The 20,750-nt window shown below is 43.6% G+C and overlaps 2 protein-coding genes across 8 annotated transcripts; both read left to right on the top strand.

Moving 5' to 3' along the window:
- Positions 1-864: 864 nt before the first annotated feature.
- Positions 865-12,780, top strand: LOC110501030 (endosome/lysosome-associated apoptosis and autophagy regulator family member 2-like). 3 transcript variants are annotated; one of them, XM_036957337.1, is made up of 22 exons: positions 865-1,087; positions 3,343-3,463; positions 3,811-4,000; positions 4,883-5,030; positions 5,295-5,384; positions 5,490-5,595; positions 5,811-5,960; positions 6,056-6,144; positions 6,278-6,458; positions 6,679-6,807; positions 7,050-7,140; positions 7,351-7,453; positions 8,522-8,659; positions 9,067-9,336; positions 9,630-9,803; positions 9,923-10,112; positions 10,281-10,377; positions 10,791-10,892; positions 11,361-11,487; positions 11,638-11,816; positions 11,938-12,100; positions 12,285-12,780. In XM_036957337.1, the coding sequence occupies exons 1-22, from the start codon at positions 983-985 to the stop codon at positions 12,351-12,353; spliced, it is 3,012 nt and encodes a 1,003-aa protein (XP_036813232.1). In that variant the 5' UTR covers positions 865-982; the 3' UTR covers positions 12,354-12,780. The 3 variants fall into 3 exon arrangements, with proteins under 3 accessions (XP_036813232.1, XP_036813231.1, XP_036813233.1); XM_036957336.1 differs by having other exon boundaries at positions 867-1,087; positions 12,282-12,780; XM_036957338.1 differs by having other exon boundaries at positions 972-1,087; positions 3,347-3,463; positions 12,282-12,780.
- Positions 12,781-16,218: 3,438 nt separating this feature from the next.
- On the top strand, positions 16,219-20,382 carry LOC110500044 (tetraspanin-9). 5 transcript variants are annotated; one of them, XM_021577158.2, is made up of 9 exons: positions 16,220-16,484; positions 17,072-17,120; positions 18,351-18,430; positions 18,583-18,774; positions 18,873-18,947; positions 19,067-19,168; positions 19,277-19,408; positions 19,793-19,876; positions 19,975-20,382. In XM_021577158.2, the coding sequence occupies exons 3-9, from the start codon at positions 18,368-18,370 to the stop codon at positions 20,044-20,046; spliced, it is 720 nt and encodes a 239-aa protein (XP_021432833.1). In that variant the 5' UTR covers positions 16,220-16,484; positions 17,072-17,120; positions 18,351-18,367; the 3' UTR covers positions 20,047-20,382. The 5 variants fall into 5 exon arrangements, with proteins under 5 accessions (XP_021432832.1, XP_021432835.1, XP_021432833.1 ...); XM_036957335.1 differs by lacking the exons at positions 16,220-16,484; positions 17,072-17,120 and adding exons at positions 17,150-17,796; positions 18,020-18,143; XM_021577157.2 differs by lacking the exon at positions 17,072-17,120 and having other exon boundaries at positions 16,219-16,484.
- Positions 20,383-20,750: the final 368 nt, after the last annotated feature.

Below are 20,750 nucleotides of genomic sequence, written 5' to 3'. Positions count from 1 at the left end.
GTTCAGAGGCAAATCATAATGTATACATTTAGCCGAAAAACAAAACATGTACCGTCCACCTCTTCTATTAGTGGGGTTTTCTTGTCATCCACCCTCTGTTATCTTTCAATACCCAATATATATATATATATATATATATACTCTATATATGTACACTACCATTCAAAAGTTTGGGGTCACTTAGGAATGTTCTTGTTTTTGAAAGAAAAGCAACAAAAAAAAAGTGCATTAAAATAACATCAAATTGATCAGAAATACAGTGTAGACATTGTTAATGTTGTAAATGACTATTGTAGCTGGAAACAGCAGGTTCTTTATGGAATATCTACATAGGCGTACAGAGGCCCATTATCATCAACCATCATTCCTGTGTTCCAATGGCACGTTGTGTTAGCTGGAATGTTTACTCAAAGCAAAGGTTGTACAATTCTACTAGACATTTATAGAATAAATCATACCTAGTTTGATGATTCTGTGACAAGGGTGAATTAGTTATTGATTTATACAGCTTTAAATGGCATTTTATAGATTTTACGTATTTCAAATCTAAACTGGCATTTGTATTCAAAACAAAGGTTGTAAAAGCCTGCTAGACATTTATAGAATACATCATATCTAGTTTGGTGATTCTGTGACAAACTGTGAATTAGTTATTGATTTTTACATTTGTGAATGGCTTTTTGGCGAATGTCTGATGAATGTCTGATGAATGTCTGTTGAATGTACGAATGTGTGAGTATAAAAGCAACTTTACATCGGTGTCAATTAGCTGTCTTAAAATAACGCAAAGCCAGTACTTTAGCAGAGTGACGTCGCCGCGTGCCTCTGACAGGATGGCTCTTGAGCGCAGCGTAGCGGAGTGGGTGGAGAGAACCGCGCGCATTCATAACGAGTGGGCACCATAACCAAAATCACGCACTGTCATTCATGCGTTTGGTCTTCATCCGAAGCTTTTGACGGACTGTCTTAAAACAAAACGAGGATGAAGGAAGAGTCACGCGGGTTCTGTTTTCTTAAATGTTTTTTATTCATCATCAGCGCCCGGCAATGGGTGTCCGCGAGCAGGAACCTGCGCCCGTGCAATGAGGTAAGAGCGCGCAGCTCGACACGAACGGCATCGGCTCTCACTGTTATTTAGAACACTGTTATTAAACTACAATAAATAAGCAAGCCATGACATTGCCACCAAGTGCGCTGCACGCACAATGTGTAATCATCTTATTCTATGTCCCAACCATATTTATCATGTGTATGTTACGAACGTTATCATAAGGGTCAAGAATAAACATTAACCAGGGGATTATAGGCTACAACCTTCTGCCAATCGTTGTTATAAAATACCTATTGGCGTGGAATGGAGTCGAAATATACGATGTTATGGAGGCCTTCTTTGTTAATGGTGGGATTTAAAATGTGTTGGTCGCCTATTCTTCTTATCGGCTTAAATCCTAAGCATGTTGACAAAATATAAGGCTCCATAATATGATGACGCGGCGCACTGAGCCGATCACTTGGCATCCATCCTCGTCCGTGCTGCCTTCCGATGATGTGTCGGAGTAATATTACCGCTGAGTAAGGGAAGGGGGAAGGACAGCTGAACAGCAAGGGCCCTGGCATAGCATTATCCGGTTAGATGTATATATTATGGCTATGATATCAGCTCTCTAAGGACAATAGCTGCCAGGAAGCCATCTCTGTCCCAGCCTTCTCCATATTATTTGAGCTGAAAATTATTGAGTGCTGTCAGATTTGTGCCCCAGAGTGTGTCCCATTACACTGCCAGATCTACACACACACACACACACACACACACACACACACACACACACACACACACACACACACACACACACACACACACACACACACACACACACACACACACACACACTGATGGATTCATGGATGATGGATAGGTCACTCTGGCACTAAATATCTTGTGGCACATGGTCTCCTCTGTATCCATGGTGACCATGATGAGTCACAAGGAGACAAGTTATGCACATTAATCTCAATCCCCATTCTCTACCTCCAATTCCACTGCACAAGGCCCATATCCACCACAGTACCAACATTTACCCACCAGCAGGTGCACTCCACTTGAAAGGGGTTCTTGTCGGCTTAAATCCTAATATATGGCCTCACCTATTGAGAGTTTGTTATGCGTGTGTTTGCGTGTGTGTGTGTGCCCATGTCCCCAATATTTGTGTGGAAATGGCAGGAACAATACTTGTTAGAACTAGAGAGAGATGATGATCTATACAAAAGAGCCCAGGCTTATCTATACTCCACACACAGCCTTAAGCTGTCTCTCTCTCTCACTGTTTCTCTCCATCCTCCGATTCTCCACCCCTCTCTCTCTCCATCCTCAGATTCTACACCCCTCTCTCTCTCTCTCTCTCTCTCTCGCACTCACTCACTCACTCACTCACTCACTCACTCGCTCACTGACTCTCTCACTCTCATTCTCTCGCTCTTTCACACACAAACACACACACATTTAACATTAACAGAACCACATACAGTCAGTATATACACACACTCACCCACTTTGAATGCAGTAATGATTTGGGTGGCAGTGAGCTGTTTGCCGGTGGTCCTGATTGATTGCCATGGCAATGCTGGGTGAACAGAAGGTTTGGGAGGATGGGGGAAGGGGACGGGGAGCAACATGGTGGTGGAAGTGAAGTGTTGCATGACTGGCTGCAGATAGAATGCTTAGAGACAAACCACCATGGCCTCCAAAACAAGATGGCCATCCAGTCTCCTTATGCCTTTTCTCTGTGGGGATCCTCTCTCTCTCTCTCTCTCTCTCTCTCTCTCTCTCTCTCTCTCTCTCTCTCTCTCTCTCTCTCTCTCTCTCTCTCTCTCTCTCTCTCTCAAACACTCACACTCACACTCACACTTGCTTGGTTGTGTGGATTAACAGTTTTTCTCCCAGTAGAGGTTATAATGTCATTGACCTGAAGTGACCTGTTCACACCTGGCTTACTACTTCGTAGTAAACAAACAGAAGAACAAATGCACACGGCTGAGACAAAGATGAGCGGTGATAACCCAGAGTATTGACTTAACATACAGCAGAGCCGACCCCAGTCTCTGACTCAGGGACCCTGGTGGTGACTCTGTCAATTATTAATGGAGCTTTCTTTTCTTTCCGTCTGATTTTCTTTTCCTCATCTGCCAAGCCTCACTGATGACAACCTGCTCTACCACTGCAGATTTAAGTGCGTCTTAGATTGTTTTATCTACTGGGTCATGTGTGACTGATCGTGACTGTGTTTTAGGTGAGTGTGTGTATCATGCTCTAATATGACTACTGTGAGATTGTGTATCTTCCAGACAGACTACTACTATGAGTATACAGAGTGTGACAGTGCAGGGTCTCGATGGAGGGTGGCCATCCCCCACAATCTGGGCACCTGCTCAGCCCTGCCTACTCCCACCAGAGGAACAGACTGCTGTGAGTACTGTGAGCGCGCGTGTGTGTGCGGGTGTGAGTGCGTGCGTGCGTGTGTTTGTTAATTCAGATTTATTTCACCTTTATTTATTCAGGTTTTCCTCATTTAGATAAAACATCTATTTTTCCAGAGAGACCTGTTCAAGATAGCTGCGTATGTTCATGAGAGAGAGATACTGTCTAGGTGTGAATGTGTCTGTCACATTGTGTGTGTGACCCTCCTCTCTCTCTCTCTCTCTCTCTCTGTCTGTCTGTCTGTCTGTCTGTCTGTCTGTCTGTCTGTCTGTCTGTCTGTCTGTCTGTCTGTCTGTCTGTCTGTCTGTCTGTCTGTCTGTCTGTCTGTCTGTCAGCATTCTCGTGTGCGGCGGGAGAGTTCCTAGAGATGTCCGCTCAGCAATGTACGACGTGTGCGGCCGGCTCCTATTCGCTGGGCAGTGGGGTGCGTTTCGACCAATGGGATACTATCCCTGCCGGCTTCACCAGCCTGGCCACCTACATGGACCCAGGACCCAGTGTAGAGGAGAGTCAGGCCTGTAATAGGTAACACACATGTCTGTTTTACTGTCCTTGTGGGGACCAAACAGTTGATTCACATTCAAAACCCTAACTCTTAACCCTAACCTTAACACCTAACTCCTAACCCTCATTTTAACCCCTAAACCTAATTCTAACCCTAACCTTAACACCTAACTCCTAACCCTCATTTTAACCCCTAACCCTAATTCTAACCCTAACCTTAACACCTAAATCCTAACCCTAACTTTAACGCCTAAACCTAATTCTAACCCTAACCTTAACACCTAAATCCTAACCCTAACTTTAACGCCTAAACCTAATTCTAACCCTAACCCTTAACCCCTAACCCTAAACCTAATTCTAACCCTAACCCTTAACCCCTAACCCTAACCCTAATTCTAACCCTAACCCTAACCCTAACCCTAACCCTAACCCTAACCCTAATTCTAACCCTAACCCTAACCCTAATTCTAACCCTAACCCTAACCCCAATTCTAACCCTAACCCTTAACCCCTAACCCTAACCCTAATTCTAACCCTAACCCTAACCCTAACCCTAACCCTAACCCTAACCCTAACCCTAACCCCAATTCTAACCCTAACCCTAACCCTAACCCTAATTCTAACCCTAACCCTAACCCTAATTCTAACCCTAACCCTAACCCTAACCCTAACCCTAATTGTAACAATAAACATAAAATAGCCTATTTCCCTGTGGTGAAAATCTTACATTTTTTCCTTGTTTTACTATCCTTGTGAGAACTTCTGGTCCCTACAAGGATAGTTAAACCCAAAACACACACACACACACACACACACACACTACACACACACCTGTCCTACACATACAGCCACACACACAAACTCACAGTCGTCCTGTATTCTCTTTCTCTCTGTGTACTGTAGCTCGTCGTGGACGCCGCAGGGCGTGTATCTGGAGTCTAGTCGTGATGAGTGCACCGTGTCTCTGGTCTACGCTGTGCATCTGGAGCAGCAGGGCTCTGTCTCCTTCAGCTACCAGTACCCTGACAACAACATCTTTTTTGAGTTCTATGTGAGTCTGACTCTCTCCTCCCTGATAAAGTTTATGTCAGTTCATTTATTACGCTTTTATTTAGCTGGTTGACGTCCGTAGAGATGAAAAGTGGGTCTGTTTTGCGGCAGCAGGGAAGACTTTAATTGTACATTTATAGATTTTTGTACATCAATGGCTTTACATTAATGGGTTTTACATCGATGGCTTTACATCAGTAAATGTAAAGCGAGAGAATCATGTGATGCAATGTTCTGAGTGGTTACCGTGGTGATGTGTGTTCAGGTCCAGAACGAGCAGTGTCAGGAGATGGCCCAGACCGACGATCAGAAGTGGATCAAACTCACCACCAACGGAGAGTGGGACACACACACGGTGAGGAGGAAGGCAGTGTGTGTGATACGTGTGTGTTATATGATTGGTGTGTGTGATGTGTGTAACATAATCTGTGTGCAACATACTGTGTGACATGTGACTCAGGTGAATCTGAAGTCTGGCACTAACATACTGTACTGGAGGACGACAGGGATCCTGGTCGGAGGGAAGATGGTTAAACCAGTGTTGCTCAGGAACATCCAGATTGAGGGTAAAGACCGCTCGTACCCGTAGTCCCTATCTTCACACTCACCTCTATTCTCTCTCCCATTCTGCATGCCTTTGTAATGTGGTTGGTCAAGGCAGAGTAGTATCACAGGTTCTTACCCACTCCAGCACTCGCCCTTCTTAGATCTAGGAAATGAGACCACAGTGTGAGACGACAGCAGAATCTACATCTTAATGAATTAATGTGTCTCTGTCTAGGTGTTGCCTACACCTCGGAGTGTTTCCCGTGCCGACCAGGCTGGTTTAGCTCCGCCCCTGGCTCCTCCTCTTGCCAGCCCTGCCCCAGGAACACATCGTCTAACAAGGGAGCCGCCTCCTGTACTCCCTGCCCCGACACACAGTACTCACGTATGTACTAGACACACACACACACACATTGAAATGTATCAGTAGATACCAGTTAAAATATCCACGGTCTCTCTCTCTTTCACTCTTTCCCTCAGATGAAGGATGGTCACAGTGTAAGGAGAGGCCTCCATGTTCAGAGAAGGATTACTTTCAGATCCACACAGCCTGCGACAGCGAGGGAAAGGTAAGTCACACACACAGTGTGCATATATAGAGAGAAGGCTGTGGCCATATACATTAGATTACAATACATAGGACATTCTATGTATAGTATCTCTATGGTTGTGATGTAACTGCTGTGGTTGCCGTGGTGACAGACGAAGGTGATGTACCGGTGGGTGGAGCCGAGGATCTGTGAGGAGAATGTGACGGGCGCTGTGGCACTGCCCCCTACAGGGGAGAGAGAGGCCTGCCCACCCTGTAACCCTGGTTACTACAACACCGACGACTCCACCTGCTTCCCCTGTCCTCCTGGAACACACTCTGACGGCACCTCAGGTACACACGCACGCACGCATGCACACGCACGCACGCACGCACGCGCGCACGCACGCACACACACACACACACACACACACACACACACTATATATGTATATTCACATGTGTATATACATTAACAGTGTACATACACACACTTACAGTACACACACACACGCCACTCACGTCTGTATTGCTGTATAATGAAATGTGTTGTTGACGGTTGTGTGTGTCCCAGTGTGTGAGGAGTGTCCTGCGGGGACAGAGCCAGTACTGGGGTATGAGTATAAATGGTGGAACGTCCTCCCTTCCAACATGAAGACTTCCTGCTTCAACGTGGGCAACTCCAAGTGTGACGACATGAACGGTGAGACAGAGACTCGGGTGATTAGGGTCAAGAGATATGTGATATGTATGTAGTAGTACACATGGGTGAATAGTAAATATGTCTAATATAGACATCCTGCTGGGTATGTAATATCTCTGTGTCTCTCTGACTGATGGGAGCATAGATGTCTTTTGAATAGATGTGTGGTGTCCCTCAGATTGTAAAGAATATAGATGTGTGTTTAATAGAATGTGTAATCACAGTAATATGTTGTTGTTCAGGCTGGGAGGTGGCAGGGGATCACATCCGCAGCGGTGCTGGAGGCTCGGATAACGATTACCTCATCCTGAACCTGCATGTTCCTGGCTTCAAGTTAGTCTTGGCTTGACTGCGTATTATTGTTAGAGTTCTCAGGTTTTTCATGGTTAGGTCATGTGGTCAGAATGAACACATGGCTATGATTATTGTGAAACATTTTTTTATTGGCCCTGTGTGTGTGTGTGTGTGTGTGTGTGTTCACTGTGTATGTGTGTGTGTGTGTGTGTGTGTGTGTTAACTGTGTGTATGTGTGTGTTCTGTCAGGTTACCCACATCACTTGCTGGGATGACCGGGACTGAGTTTGGCCGGATCACCTTCGTCTTCGAGACAATCTGCTCTGCCGACTGTGAGCTCTACTTCATGATGGTGTGTGTCGGATCATTCGCATCTGCACGAGTGTGTGTCTAGGTTCTCAGGGAAATGTTACTGGCAACATCAACAGTGTTTTAGCCAGTAAATCAATATTACCCAACCCAACATAGCCAGTATGACATAGCCAATACATGAGTGACCTTCTTTCATCCCGCTTTTGGATAAATACATATCAATATCTATGTTTGTTAGTAAAGCCATATAAAGCAGAACAGGGTTCCCCAAAGAAATAATACAACATGTAATTGTTGGACATTAAACACTGTTAAAACACCAGAAAATCAGCTACAAGTGATTTTAATTTAGGAAATCTGCTCCCGCGTATAATAGAGAGTTATAATGTTTTAGTCAAATATTATGTTTGTGCTTCTTGCGGTCAATCCGCTCAGGAAAACATCGGCCCGCGGCTGAATCTAGTTGATAATCCCTGCAGTAGACTCAGTTAAAACAATCCATGTATCTAAATGAAACCAAAGTATATTTGAACAAACACAACCAATCACAGTACACAATCTACACAACTAAATCACAGTACACAATCTACACAACTAAATCACAGTACACAATCTACACAACTAAATCACAGTACACAATCTACACAACTAAATCACAGTACACAATATACACAACTAAATCACAGTACACAATCTACACAACTAAATCACAGTACACAATCTACACAACTAAATCACAGTACACAATATACACAACTAAATCACAGTACACAATATACACAACTAAATCACAGTACACAATATACACAACTAAATCACAGTACACAATCTACACAACTAAATCACAGTACACAATCTACACAACTAAATCACAGTACACAATATACACAACTAAATCACAGTACACAATCTACACAACTAAATCACAGTACACAATCTACACAACTAAATCACAGTACACAATCTACACAACTAAATCACAGTACACAATATGCACAACTAAATCACAGTAAAGCAGTGAGATTTCAGATAAACCCGTCACTGTGTGAATTGTAAACTAGAGTGATCCGCTCCCATATAAACCCTGTGTGTGTGTCGCCCCCTGCAGGATGTGAACAGGAAGAGCACCACGGTGGTGGAGTCATGGGAGGGCAGTAAGGAGAGACAGAGTTACACACACATCATGACCAGGAACGCATCCGTATCATACACTTGGGCCTTCCAGAGGACCAACCAGGCTCAGGACGTAAGTACACACACACATACACTCTCTCACACACACACACACACACACACACACACACACACACACACACACACACACACACACACACACACACACACACACACACACACACACACACACACACACACACATACACACATACACTCTCACATACACACATACACTCTCTCACACACACACACACACACACACACACACACACACACACACACACACACACACACACACACATACACTCACACACACACACACACACACACACACACACACACACACACACACACACACACACACACACACACACACATACACACATACACACACACACAGTGACACTGCACACACACACACAGTGACACTGCACACACACATACTTCACTATAATACATTGACGTGGGTGTATCTAGGTGCGGCGGTACATCAGTGACGTGGTGATACTCTACTCGGTGAGCGTGACAAATGTCCAGGATGGCGTGGCATCTGCGTGCCGGGCCTGCGCCCTCTTATCCCAGAGTTCTCAGCGGCCTGGGTCGTGTATTCCATGCCCAGCTGGGTTCTACATTGACAGAGACACCAACCGGTGCCAGGAGTGCCCCCCCAACACATACCTGTCTGGTCACCACACATATGGAGAAGACGCGTGTCTGCCCTGTGGCCCCGGGAGTAAGAGCAACAAGGTATTATATTACACACAAACACACAACTCATATCATCACACAACCATAAGTTACAACCTTACAAACTAACCCTACGCAACCATTATAATCATTAGAACCACTTTATAACATGAAATCCTCCTAATCTAAAATCTCAGGGCCATAGTTATGTGTTTTACTCTCATCCAGATCAACAGTTAACCATCTCTGCTCTGGATAAGAATGTTTTTAGCATTGGTACTATCATGTGTGTATCATGTGAGCCGCTATTTGTGCGATGTGTGTTGACTTGATGCTATTGTGCCCCCTCCTAGGAGCACTCTCGTTGCTATAGCGACTGCTCCTTCAGTCACACGGAGAACAACCGCACCCTGACCTTTGACCTGAGCTCTCTGAGCACCGTGGCCTCGCTCACCATCGGCCCCAGCTTCACCTCTAAAGGCACAAAGTATCTCCACGTCTTCAACGTCAGCCTGTGTGGACACCAGGTAACACACGCACACACACATTCGCACACGCACACACACATTCATGCAGGCACACATCAGTTGTGTGGACACGAGATAACACACATACCTCAGGGTCGTCGTTGTGTGTTCTGTTTCAGGGGACGATGGCAGCTGTCTGCACAGATAATGTCACCGATCTCGCCAACAAGGACATGGGGAGTGATTCCACCCAGTTCGTCAACTCAGTGGACAGCTTCATCTGTCAATCAACCATCATTCCTGCGGATGGGCGGGGCTTCAGGATGGCTCTGGCATCCCAGTCTATCAGTCTGGCTGATACCTTCCTCGGTGAGATGGCAATCGAATAGTGCCTTCGTAATGATTATAGGACAGTGCCACAACCACAAGTAGTCATATAGCCAGAGTACAAAGTATACTCTTCATCTAAAAACACATTTATTTTCAACAATTTCATTTGAAACTTGTTTTCTCCATCTCTTTCCGTCTCTCTCTCAGGAGCGACAGTGGACAGTGATTTAGACGGAATAAACGCTAGACCAGAACTCTTCTCTGACAACTCAAAAACCATACCAGACATCAACTTCTTCTACAGGTAGGCCAGCGTAGAGCTAGACGCCATAAAACAGCATTCAAAGTTTAATGGTTCCAGTGAAGATCAGTCATTGTGGTTGAAAGTGGGTGGAAAATGTATTTTTTGTACACTGATGCTACGCGCTGTCTATTATCTATGCATAGTCACTTTACCCCTACCTACATGTACAAATGACCTCGGCTAACCTGTACCCCTGCACATTGACCCTGTATATAGCCTCATTATTTTATTGTGTTACTTTGTTGTTTTTTTTACTTACATTTATTCCGTAAACATTTTCTTCACTCTTTCTTGAACTGCACTGTTGGTTAAGGGCTTGTAAGTAAGCATTTCATGGTAAGGTCTACACATGTTGTATTCAGCGCATGTGACAAATAAAATTTGATTTGTGTGTGTGTGTATGACTGTCTCAGGTCTACTCAGGCGACTGGATCCTGCCAGCGTGGTCGGAGTGCGGTCATGACCATACGCTGCAACCCAGAGAAGACGGACCGCGGGAAACTCACAGTGCCCAGGTACACACACCTGTCTGACTGTCTGCTCAACGTCACCTGTCTGACTGTCTGCTCAACGTCACCTGTCTGACTGTCTGCTCAATGTCACCTGTCTGCTCAACGTCACCTGTCTGACTGTCTGCTCAACATCACCTGTCTGACTGTCTGCTCAACATCACCTGTCTGCTCAACGTCACCTGTCTGCTCAACGTCACCTGTCTGCTCAACGTCACCTGTCTGACTGTCTGCTCAACGTCACCTGTCTGACTGTCTGCTCAATGTCACCTGTCTGCTCAACGTCACCTGTCTGACTGTCTGCTCAACATCACCTGTCTGACTGTCTGCTCAACGTCACCTGTCTGCTCAACGTCACCTGTCTGCTCAACGTCACCTGTCTGCTCAACAAGCTGAAAACGTTTGTGTATTTTCATTAGCTCCTTCTACATTTATCCTCTGTGTGTGTGTGTGTGTGTGTGTGTGTGCGCGCAGTGCGTGCCCTGCAGGTACGTGTGACGGCTGTACATTTCACTTCCTGTGGGAGAGTGGGAGCGCCTGTCCCCGCTGCACCCAGGATGACTATCACCAGATAGAGGGAGCCTGTAAGGGAGGGGCCCAGGTAACCTGTTCCCTCTCTCTTCATCTCCTTTTACACACTAATGCTACTCTTACTTTCACCTCTTGGTATTTCAATTGAACCTAGTTTCTCGCCTTCTCTACTCTCTCTCCCTCCTTCCCCCTCGCCTTCTCTCCCTCTCTCTCTCTGTAGGAGACTTTGTCTGTGTGGAATGAGCCAAAACTATGCATCAAAGGCATTTCCCTGCCAGCTAAGAGCTCCGCCCCCTGCGAGGCCATTGCCCTATGGCTAAAGGTGGGGGTAGGAGGCGGGGCCTTCTTAGCTGTGCTGCTCGTCTCTCTCACCTGCTATTTCTGGAAAAAGAACAAGAGGTGATTGACTGACACCTGTTAATCAAATAACCATCCTGGCCATAGGCTGTAGTACAACGTTCCTGACTCCTGCATCTCTGTGTCCTGTGTGTTTCTGTGTCACTGTGGCACCCCCTGTCAGGCTGGAGTATAAGTATTCTCGGCTGGTGATGTCAGCCAATAAGGAGTGTGAGCTGCCGGTGGCAGATAGCTGTGCCCTGGCCGAGGGGGAGGAGCCTGAGGATGACGTGGTCTACTCCCACAAACCCTCACTGCTCGGCAAGCTCAGGGCCATCGCCAACAAGGTGTGTGTGTGTGGTGTGTGTGTGTGTGTGTGTGTGTGTGTGTGTGTGTGTGTGTGTGTGTGTGTGTGTGTGTGTGTGTGTGTGTGTGTGTGTGTGTGTGTGTGTGTGTGTGTGTGTGTGTGTGTGTGTGTGTGTGTGTGTGTGTGTGTGTGTTAACCCTGTGTGTATCTCTATCCTTCAGCAGAGAGAGGGAGACAGCAGTGAGTCAGTACAGCTGAAGTCATCCCAGTCTGAGAGATGGGTCTGGGGGTAACGACGAGGGAAGGAAGGAAGGAAGGAAGGAAGGAAGGAGAGCGAAAGGGAAATAGAGAAAGAAGAAGCAAGAGTTGGTAGGGTTGGCACTGAGTTCCACTCCTCTTCATGTCTCCTGGACTCTGCTTATTCCTGAGGACTCCATCATGGCTCCAGCTGCTCCAGTTTCCTTTGCAAAGGTACCTGCTCCCATGATTCTGACTGAAACTGGAAAGTGGTTTGGCTCCCCACCCTAGACCCTACCACACAGGGAACACAACCATGCTTATTGCCATGGATATTGAAGGGCTGCAAATGAAAGAAACTGTCACTGTTTTTGTATATTTTGTATTGTCATTTGGAGTTTATCTGTACAGTCATGTCCAAAGTATTTATAATTATTAGTGGTGTTATGATTTATCTTTATTAAATTCTCACTTGCCTTTGGGGCCGTGTTTGTATTTGTGTGCAGTTGTGTTAGGCTACACATTATTATTATTATTATTATTATTATTATTATTATGATTAATAATAATAATAGTAATACAACAATAGTTCATGGGGCCTGGAATACTCCTGAGAATAACATGTCCTGTAGAATTAGACCAGTTTGTTGGATATTCAACGGCTATTTGCGCTTTCAAACCTCAATAGCTTTCAAACCAATTGAGCACAACATTGCACAGGTCTTATTTTCACAATTTGGGCATTCATTTTCTCTCCAAACCTAATAAACATGTGGAAATGTGGGCAGCATTTTATCTTCCTAATTGAATTAGTTAGGGAGCGTAAACAAAGTACAAACATTTTTTACATTCAAATTTCAATAGCTCCTTGGTCATGTGACCTACTGGACTCAAACAAATGTCATAATGTCCACGAACTAGCCTTATATATTGCACACTCTTGTTTGTGTACTGTAAAATCACACAGTGTAACATACATTTTTCAAAGTTTTACATTTCAATAGCTCCTTGGTCATGTCAATTACACACCTAAGAAGTGTGCAGTGGATAAACACCCATATTGCATCAACTCTAGTCATGTATCTTCTGTTTTGTTGTACATGAATATTAGTTTGACAATTAGGGGGTTCAGTCCAGTGATGTGTTTACCCTTTTCTTTAATATTTATATATAATAATTGGTAGTTCTAAGTACTTATTTTCCCAGTTTTTTATTTTGCCACCGTATTTAACAGCGGTACACAATAGGAGAGAGACAGATAATATCTCCTTTCATCGTTAATATTAACCATAATGGAAAAGGGCAAAGTACGAGAGTCATGCTATTAATTGTCCAAAACAGGGATGGATAGTGAGCTAGTGAGGTAGGCTGCAGTGGGTTTGCTGGTCAATACATACAGTGGGGCAAAAAAAGTATTTAGTCAGCCACCAATTGTGCAAGTTCTCCAACTTAAAAAGATGAGAGAGGCCTGTAATTTTCATCATAGGTACACTTCAACTATGACAGACAAAATTAATTTTTTTTCCCAGAAAATCACATTGTAGGATTTTTTATGAATTTATTAGCAAATTATGGTGGAAAATAAGTATTTGGTCAATAACAAAAGTTTATCTCAATACTTTGTTATATACCCTTTGTTCGCAATGACAGAGGTCAAACGTTTTCTGTAAGTCTTCACAAGGTTTTCACACACTGTTGCTGGTATTTTGGCCCATTCCTCCATGCAGATCTCCTCTAGAGCAGTAATGTTTTGGGGCTGTTGCTGGGCAACACGGACTTTCAACTCCCTCCAAAGATTTTCTATGGGGTTGAGATCTGGAGACTGGCTAGGCCACTCCAGGACCTTGAAATGCTTCTTACGAAGCCACTCCTTCGTTGCCCGGGCGGTGTGTTTGGGATCAATGTCATGCTGAAAGACCCAGCCACATTTCATCTTCAATGCCCTTGCCGATGGAAGGAGGTTTTCACTCAAAATCTCACGATACATGGCCAGATTCATTCTTTCCTTTACACAGATCAGTCGTCCTGGTCCCTTTGCAGAAAAACAGCCCCAAAGCATGATGTTTCCACCCCATTCTTCACAGTAGATATGGTGTTCTTTGGATGCAACTCAGCATTCTTTGTCCTCCAAACACGACGAGTTGAGTTTTTACCAAAAAGTTATATTTTGGTTTCATCTGACCATATGACATTCTCCCAATCTTCTTCTGGATCATCCAAATGCTCTCTAGCAAACTTCAGATGAGCCTGCACATGTACTGGCTTAAGCAGGGGGACACGTCTGGCACTGCAGGATTTGAGTCCCTGGCGGCGTAGTGTGTTACTGATGGTAGGCTTTGTTACTTTGGTCCCAGCTCTCTGCAGGTCATTCACTAGGTCCCCCCGTGTGGTTCTGGGATTTTTGCTCACCGTTCTTGTGATCATTTTGACCCCACGGGGTGAGATCTTGCGTGGAGCCCCAGATCGAGGGAGATTATCAGTGGTCTTGTATGTCTTCCATTTCCTAATAATTGCTCCCACAGTTGCCTCTTCAGTGTGGATGGGGTATAGCATACATTTTCAACAACAAAGACAGCACTTCCAGTTGATGTTCTTCACTCTGTTGAACTCTTTTTGGCATGCAAATCATTCAATCTAAATCAAAACGTAACACGTTATAAATAATATCAAATATCAATGCAGTATGACGAATTAGCCAACCATTGTGTTATATCATAAATTGTCTTACGTGCCGTCACTGTTTTCAAAAGATTATAAACTAAGCACCACAGAGACCAATCAGGAGAGAATACATACAGGTCAGGGGTGCCAATTGAAAGTCAAGGGGTGTGTCTGTGCCTTTTGGATTACTCTCTCTTTACAGAGAACCCCTGGGGTTCAAATCAAGAGCTACCCTTCCCCTTTCAGTCTGCTCTACGCATGTCTGAAAGTGACAGAGCCAGCAGCCAAGAGAGTTTTTCACAGTATGTCATAAAACATTATTACACTTATGAATGTATATAAAATGCTAGAATGTATTAGATCCAGTACAATGGAATAACTATAGTCCATTTAAGGGTAGTCAGTGGACATTCTGAACCTTGTTTGAAGCCAGTAGGTTACATGACCAAGGAGCTATCTATCAGCTGTTGAAACTTTAAATTTGAAAAATTCATATACAATCTTGTGAGATGAAAATGGACAAACTAAATGGTGTGCAATGTGTAGGCCCACTGAGTGGACATTCTGAACCTTGTTTGAAGTCAGTAGGTCACATGACCAAGGAGCTATTGAAATTAGAAAGTTTACCATTTTAATGTAAAAACGTGTGAGATGAAAATGGGCACTAAAGGGTGTACAATATAGAAGGGTAGTCAGTGGACATTCTGAACCTTGTTTCAGGTCAGTAGGTCACATGACCAAGGAGCTATTGAAATTAGAAACATTGAAAATTCATGTAAAATTGCATGAGATGAAAATGGACAAACTAAATGGTATGCAATGTGTAGGCCCACTGAGTGTACATTCTGAACCTTGTTTGAAGTCAGTAGGTCACATTACCAAGGAGCTATTGAAATTTGGAAGTTTGAAAAATGTATGTAAAACACGCGTCAGATTAATATTGACAAACTAAAGGGTATGTATGCACTGTGTAGGGCCACTGAGTGTACTTTCTGAACCTTGTTAGAAGTCAGTAGGTCATATGACCAAAGAGCTATTGAAATTCAAAAATGTAAATAAATAATTTAAAATGGTGCGAGATGTATATCAACAATCAAAAAACGTGTGCAATGTGTGTCTATGCCATCGGGTTAGCTACAACCAGTTTTGAAAGTTTCAGGAGTAATGTTCTTTTTTAAAATTATAATATTTTTTAGGAGTAATGGTTAAAGAGCTATTGAAATTTGACCTCGGTCAAATAAATCCATTATCTCCCAGGACGTCCCATACTATCGTTGCAGTTCCATTCGGAAACGTAATTCCTCCCCGCCACCAGACCAGTTTCCGCCCTTCCGAGAGAAAATACTTCGCATGTGATTCATTGACGACAGCAGGAAAGTTTAAATATAGCCTACAAAAATAATACAATCGGATTTAACTTTTGCGTTATCGCGGATTCTACGCTGGAAAACCGGATAGAGGTCGGTCGCAGTAGTCAGGAGATGGTTGAAATGAGGATGAGCTGAACTCGAGCTGGTGCAGTTACGGTACGGAATCATCTCTTTGGTCTGGATACTTCGGCCATGCTGTTTAGGACAAGTCTAAAATCATCCCAGCAGTTTTGGGTATCAAATCCAGTCCGTAATTTAAAAAAAAATATATATATATATGAGAATATATGCTTGTAAATTATGTTAGATTCACGCACGACCAACGTTATCTGTTTACAACGTCAACGAATTAAATTAGAGGTGTAGCCAAAACCATTGGATCTGGCTGCTAAACAATGATGACATTTTCTTTGAACAGAAGTTACATCATAACACTATCAGATTCAAACAGTAACAACACATTCTAGAGCGAGCAACAATGCTTCTTTCTCGATCCTCACCAAATGTCACTTCCTGTGGTGGCGATGTAGAAAAAAGATGAAGGGGGAGTGCAATCTGTGATTTATTATTCTGTAGTTGGCCTAAAAGTGATGGTAGATTTTATCTCTCGCTCTTTGTGTGTGTGTCCACTGTGATTGGCTCAGAACATAATTTCCAGAAAAACATTACTACTACATAGAACAACAGTAGGCCTACATGAAAGAGTTGTGTGTGTGTGTGTGTGTGTGTGCTTTATTTTACAGGTCCCTTCGCTCAAAGTTCGACGGCATCATCTAATTCCTTATCTAAGTGGTAAAATTATTCAGAGAGAGGGAAATTACATTTAATCATTCTGAATTTTGAGAACAATTTACATGTTCAAATATATCAATCAATTGTCATGCCTCAACACAACCCCAAGGGGGAAGCACTTTCCCAGGAAATAAGTGACTAAATCAAAACACTGTTCATTATGTTCTTTAGTTTTTCAAATGCATTTTCTGTTATTTCTCCGGGGCTATCTGGAGGTTTTGGCGTTGTGCTCGTAAATACGACGCTCACACGCACTTTTATATCAGGAGTGAACAGAATAGCCTACACAATTATTTAAACGTTGCTTTAGTCCTCAGGACTCCAGTCACTTTAATTATTGAGCAAACGCTGCCCTCTTGTGGTTCCGTTGAAGAATTACAGCGGGATAATATTTTCACATGTAAATGTCAAACAGATGGATAGGAGCTAATAATCTTTGTGTCAAACTGTACATACACCTGGGAAAATGTAGGCCATAGTTTGTTGTAATCCCTCAAGAGATCAACGAAGTGTTTTTTTACAGGACGAGCAAAAAGATAGATAATAATAGATGGGTTAGCTGGAAATGTCACGAAAACAAATGTGCACGTTTCTATGGGGGGCAGAAGTCAGTGTGGTGTTGTGATTCTGGATGGCCAGATTGCTAGCAAGAATGAGAAGTGCCATGTGGGGAATCGTAAGTGGCTTGTTCTTGACACCATGTCCTGTTTTGACAGATTTCATGTCAATGCTAATATGGCCCAAATTCGCAAGCTAGTCAACAACTGTAACGATGTATTTGAGAGACAACAAGTGCTCATTGTGCACATGTATTTCTGTTTTTAATAAACATTGAATTCGAAATAGAGTTTACATGTTGTCAGCAATGTAAAGCCAACCCCGTGTGTTTTGCCCTATAGTTGTCCAAGCGTTGATTTTGTTGCAAAACAACCAACCCTTCTATACCTGCGAGTTTTGATTGGTTTACTTTGTTAACGCTGCACTGGTGGTTTCTTGAGGAATTACAAGAGTTTCGCAAGTGAGGTGAGTGCAGTATTACTATTTACTAGTGCCCATGGAAATACACTCGGTTGTAACGACTTAAAGGAAACAAGTTCGAGCAGTGTTTTTGAAGTAATATAGATATTCAGTCACATTTGAATTGTAGTCGATTGCTGATAATTTGCAAGGGAGAAACGTACAAATTATTCACAAGTTTTACATAATAAACACTGCCCTTTTTATTTGCAGATAGTCACAGCTTCACCATGGCTCGCGGCTGCCTCTGCTGCGTCAAATACATGTTGTTCCTCTTCAACCTGCTCTTCTGGGTGGGAGAATAAACTCACTGCACACATCAATTTCAAAGAAATTGATCTTCTGATTCTGAATTCTATTTTATTATTAAATCATAATATACTAAATGTATAATAATGATTAGAGTAATGACACTCATGTATTTATATTTTATTCTGCCTCTCAGTTGGGGGGCTGTGGTTTGTTGGGTGTGGGAGTGTGGTTGTCTGTGTCCCAGGGCAGCTTTGCCACCCTATCACCATCCTTCCCCTCCATCTCTGCTGCCAACCTCATCATCACCCTGGGTGCTGTCATCATGGTCACAGGCTTCCTGGGTTGTCTGGGTGCCATCAAGGAGAACAAGTGTCTGCTGCTGAGTGTGAGTGAACTACACGACCCACGATGCACCACACTACATTGCTTGGCACATTGGCAACCTCACCTGCCTCTCTCTCTTCTCTCACTGGTTCCCTGTAGTTTTTCATCACGTTGTTGGTTATTCTGTTGGTGGAGCTGATCCTACTCATCCTGTTCTTCGTATACACAGACAATGTAAGACTCCCATAGAAGCCACCTGTCAATTCAACCCCTGGTTATCCTTCCACCTATGGTTCCTGTTCCCATAGTGCTCTGTGCCTCTGCCTACATTTCTCATGATCCACTGTGTGCAGGTGAGTGAGAGCGCCAGACAGGACCTGAAAGAGGGACTTACTTTGTACAGCACCAACAACAACGTGGGCCTCCGCAACGCCTGGAACACCATACAGACAGAGGTACGGTACCTAACTACTAATGATCTACCATACAACCCCACACTAATAGCATAGCATTCCATCAAGGGAGAGGTGCAATATGTAACCCTGTCTCTCTCTCTCTGTCAGTGGCATTGTTGTGGGGTGAATGTGTACACAGACTGGCACACTGCCCTGCAGGAGAAGGTGGTTCCTGACCACTGCTGCCAGAATATCTACCAGGACTGTGGGCGCAATGCCACCAACCAGTTCTGGACACAGGTCAGTTTGTGTTTGTTTAAAAATGTCTGATCTTCTCCCTCCCATCAGGGAGTGTGTGTCTGATCTTCTCCCTCCCATTAGGGAGTGTGTGTCTGATCTTCTCCCTCCCATCAGGGAGTGTGTGTCTGATCTTCTCCCTCCCATCAGGGAGTGTGTGTCTGATCTTCTCCCTCCCATCAGGGAGTGTGTGTCTGATCTTCTCCCTCCCATCAGGGAGTGTGTGTCTGATTTTCTCCCTCCCATCAGGGAGTGTGTGTCTGATCTTCTCCCTCCCATCAGGGAGTGTGTGTCTGATCTTCTCCCTCCCATCAGGGAGTGTGTGTATCTGCATGTGTAGGAGTGTCCTTTTTCACTTCTCAGAATTGTATGTTTCTCTCTTGTCAGGGTTGCTATGAGAAGGTGGAGGAGTGGCTGGATGACAATAAACACCTGCTGGGAACCATCGCCATGTGTGTTCTGGTCATACAGGTAAGGTGTGTGTGTGTGTGTGTGCGCGCATACAGGAAGACATACAGATATACATGTAATGATGTTGCAGTGTGATTGATGTGACTTCCTGTCTGCAGCTCCTGGGAATGGCCTTCTCCATGACTTTGTACCAGCAGATCCACCGATCCGGGAAGAAGTACGAAGCTTAGAACACACACACACACACACACACACACACACACACAGCGTTTGAGACCCATTACTTGTATACAAAATTATACTCTAAAAAGACACACACGTCACAAAACAGCTTTTTATTTAGTGTTTTGTATTTACACACCCTTGTATCATTTTGTGCACAAAGGCAATATTGTTTTTTAATTATTATCTTGCTCATTATAATCAGTGCTCTTGGCTGGGATTCAATCCGACCGCGGTTTGTCAACAGTGCACCGTAAATGGGTTATTCCACAAATAAAGTGCCAACAATCAGCATTTTGACATTGTCCCTCGTTATGTTTTTCCGACTTCTGGGAAGATTTCAACCAACTTCACCCCAAAATTCCTCCATGTTTTCAACATCATTGAAATTCTACTGTAAAAAGTTGAACTAGTAATGTTGTTGCTTTGACAGTTTTTTCTGAAGGTTATTATTTATTTATGCGATTTCATTTGTTTTCCCCTCATTTTAAGGCCAACCCTGTTACGTAAACCTGACTCTTATTTATATATATTTATATATATATATATATATATATATATATATATATATATATATATATATATATATATATATATATGGTGAAACCTTTCCAAAACAAACTGTCAAATCAGTGTAAAAGCAGGTGAGCTGGTTCTACTCTTTTTGGCCCTTTTCTGGTGTTTTGTGGTTAAACTGAGCTTGTTGATTATA

Source organism: Oncorhynchus mykiss, chromosome 21 (genome assembly GCF_013265735.2).
Source record: "Oncorhynchus mykiss isolate Arlee chromosome 21, USDA_OmykA_1.1, whole genome shotgun sequence".
NCBI classification, from domain to species: Eukaryota; Metazoa; Chordata; class Actinopteri; order Salmoniformes; family Salmonidae; genus Oncorhynchus; species Oncorhynchus mykiss.
Note: the sequence above shows the minus strand (reverse complement) of the source record. Positions and strands in the feature narration are given on the sequence as shown.

What these genes read in the sequence shown, in the direction of transcription:
- LOC110500044 (XM_021577157.2), top strand. Translation starts at nt 18,368, where the DNA reads ATGGCTCGCGGCTGCCTCTGCTGCGTCAAATACATGTTGTTCCTCTTC. An exon ending in ACAAGTGTCTGCTGCTGAGT is followed by an intron (nt 18,775 to 18,872) that starts GTGAGTGAACTA and finishes GGTTCCCTGTAG; the next exon opens with TTTTTCATCACGTTGTTGGT. An exon ending in GGAACACCATACAGACAGAG is followed by an intron (nt 19,169 to 19,276) that starts GTACGGTACCTA and finishes TCTCTCTGTCAG; the next exon opens with TGGCATTGTTGTGGGGTGAA.
- LOC110501030 (XM_036957336.1), top strand. Translation starts at nt 983, where the DNA reads ATGAAGGAAGAGTCACGCGGGTTCTGTTTTCTTAAATGTTTTTTATTC. An exon ending in GGACCAACCAGGCTCAGGAC is followed by an intron (nt 8,660 to 9,066) that starts GTAAGTACACAC and finishes GGGTGTATCTAG; the next exon opens with GTGCGGCGGTACATCAGTGA. An exon ending in CCGGGAGTAAGAGCAACAAG is followed by an intron (nt 9,337 to 9,629) that starts GTATTATATTAC and finishes GCCCCCTCCTAG; the next exon opens with GAGCACTCTCGTTGCTATAG.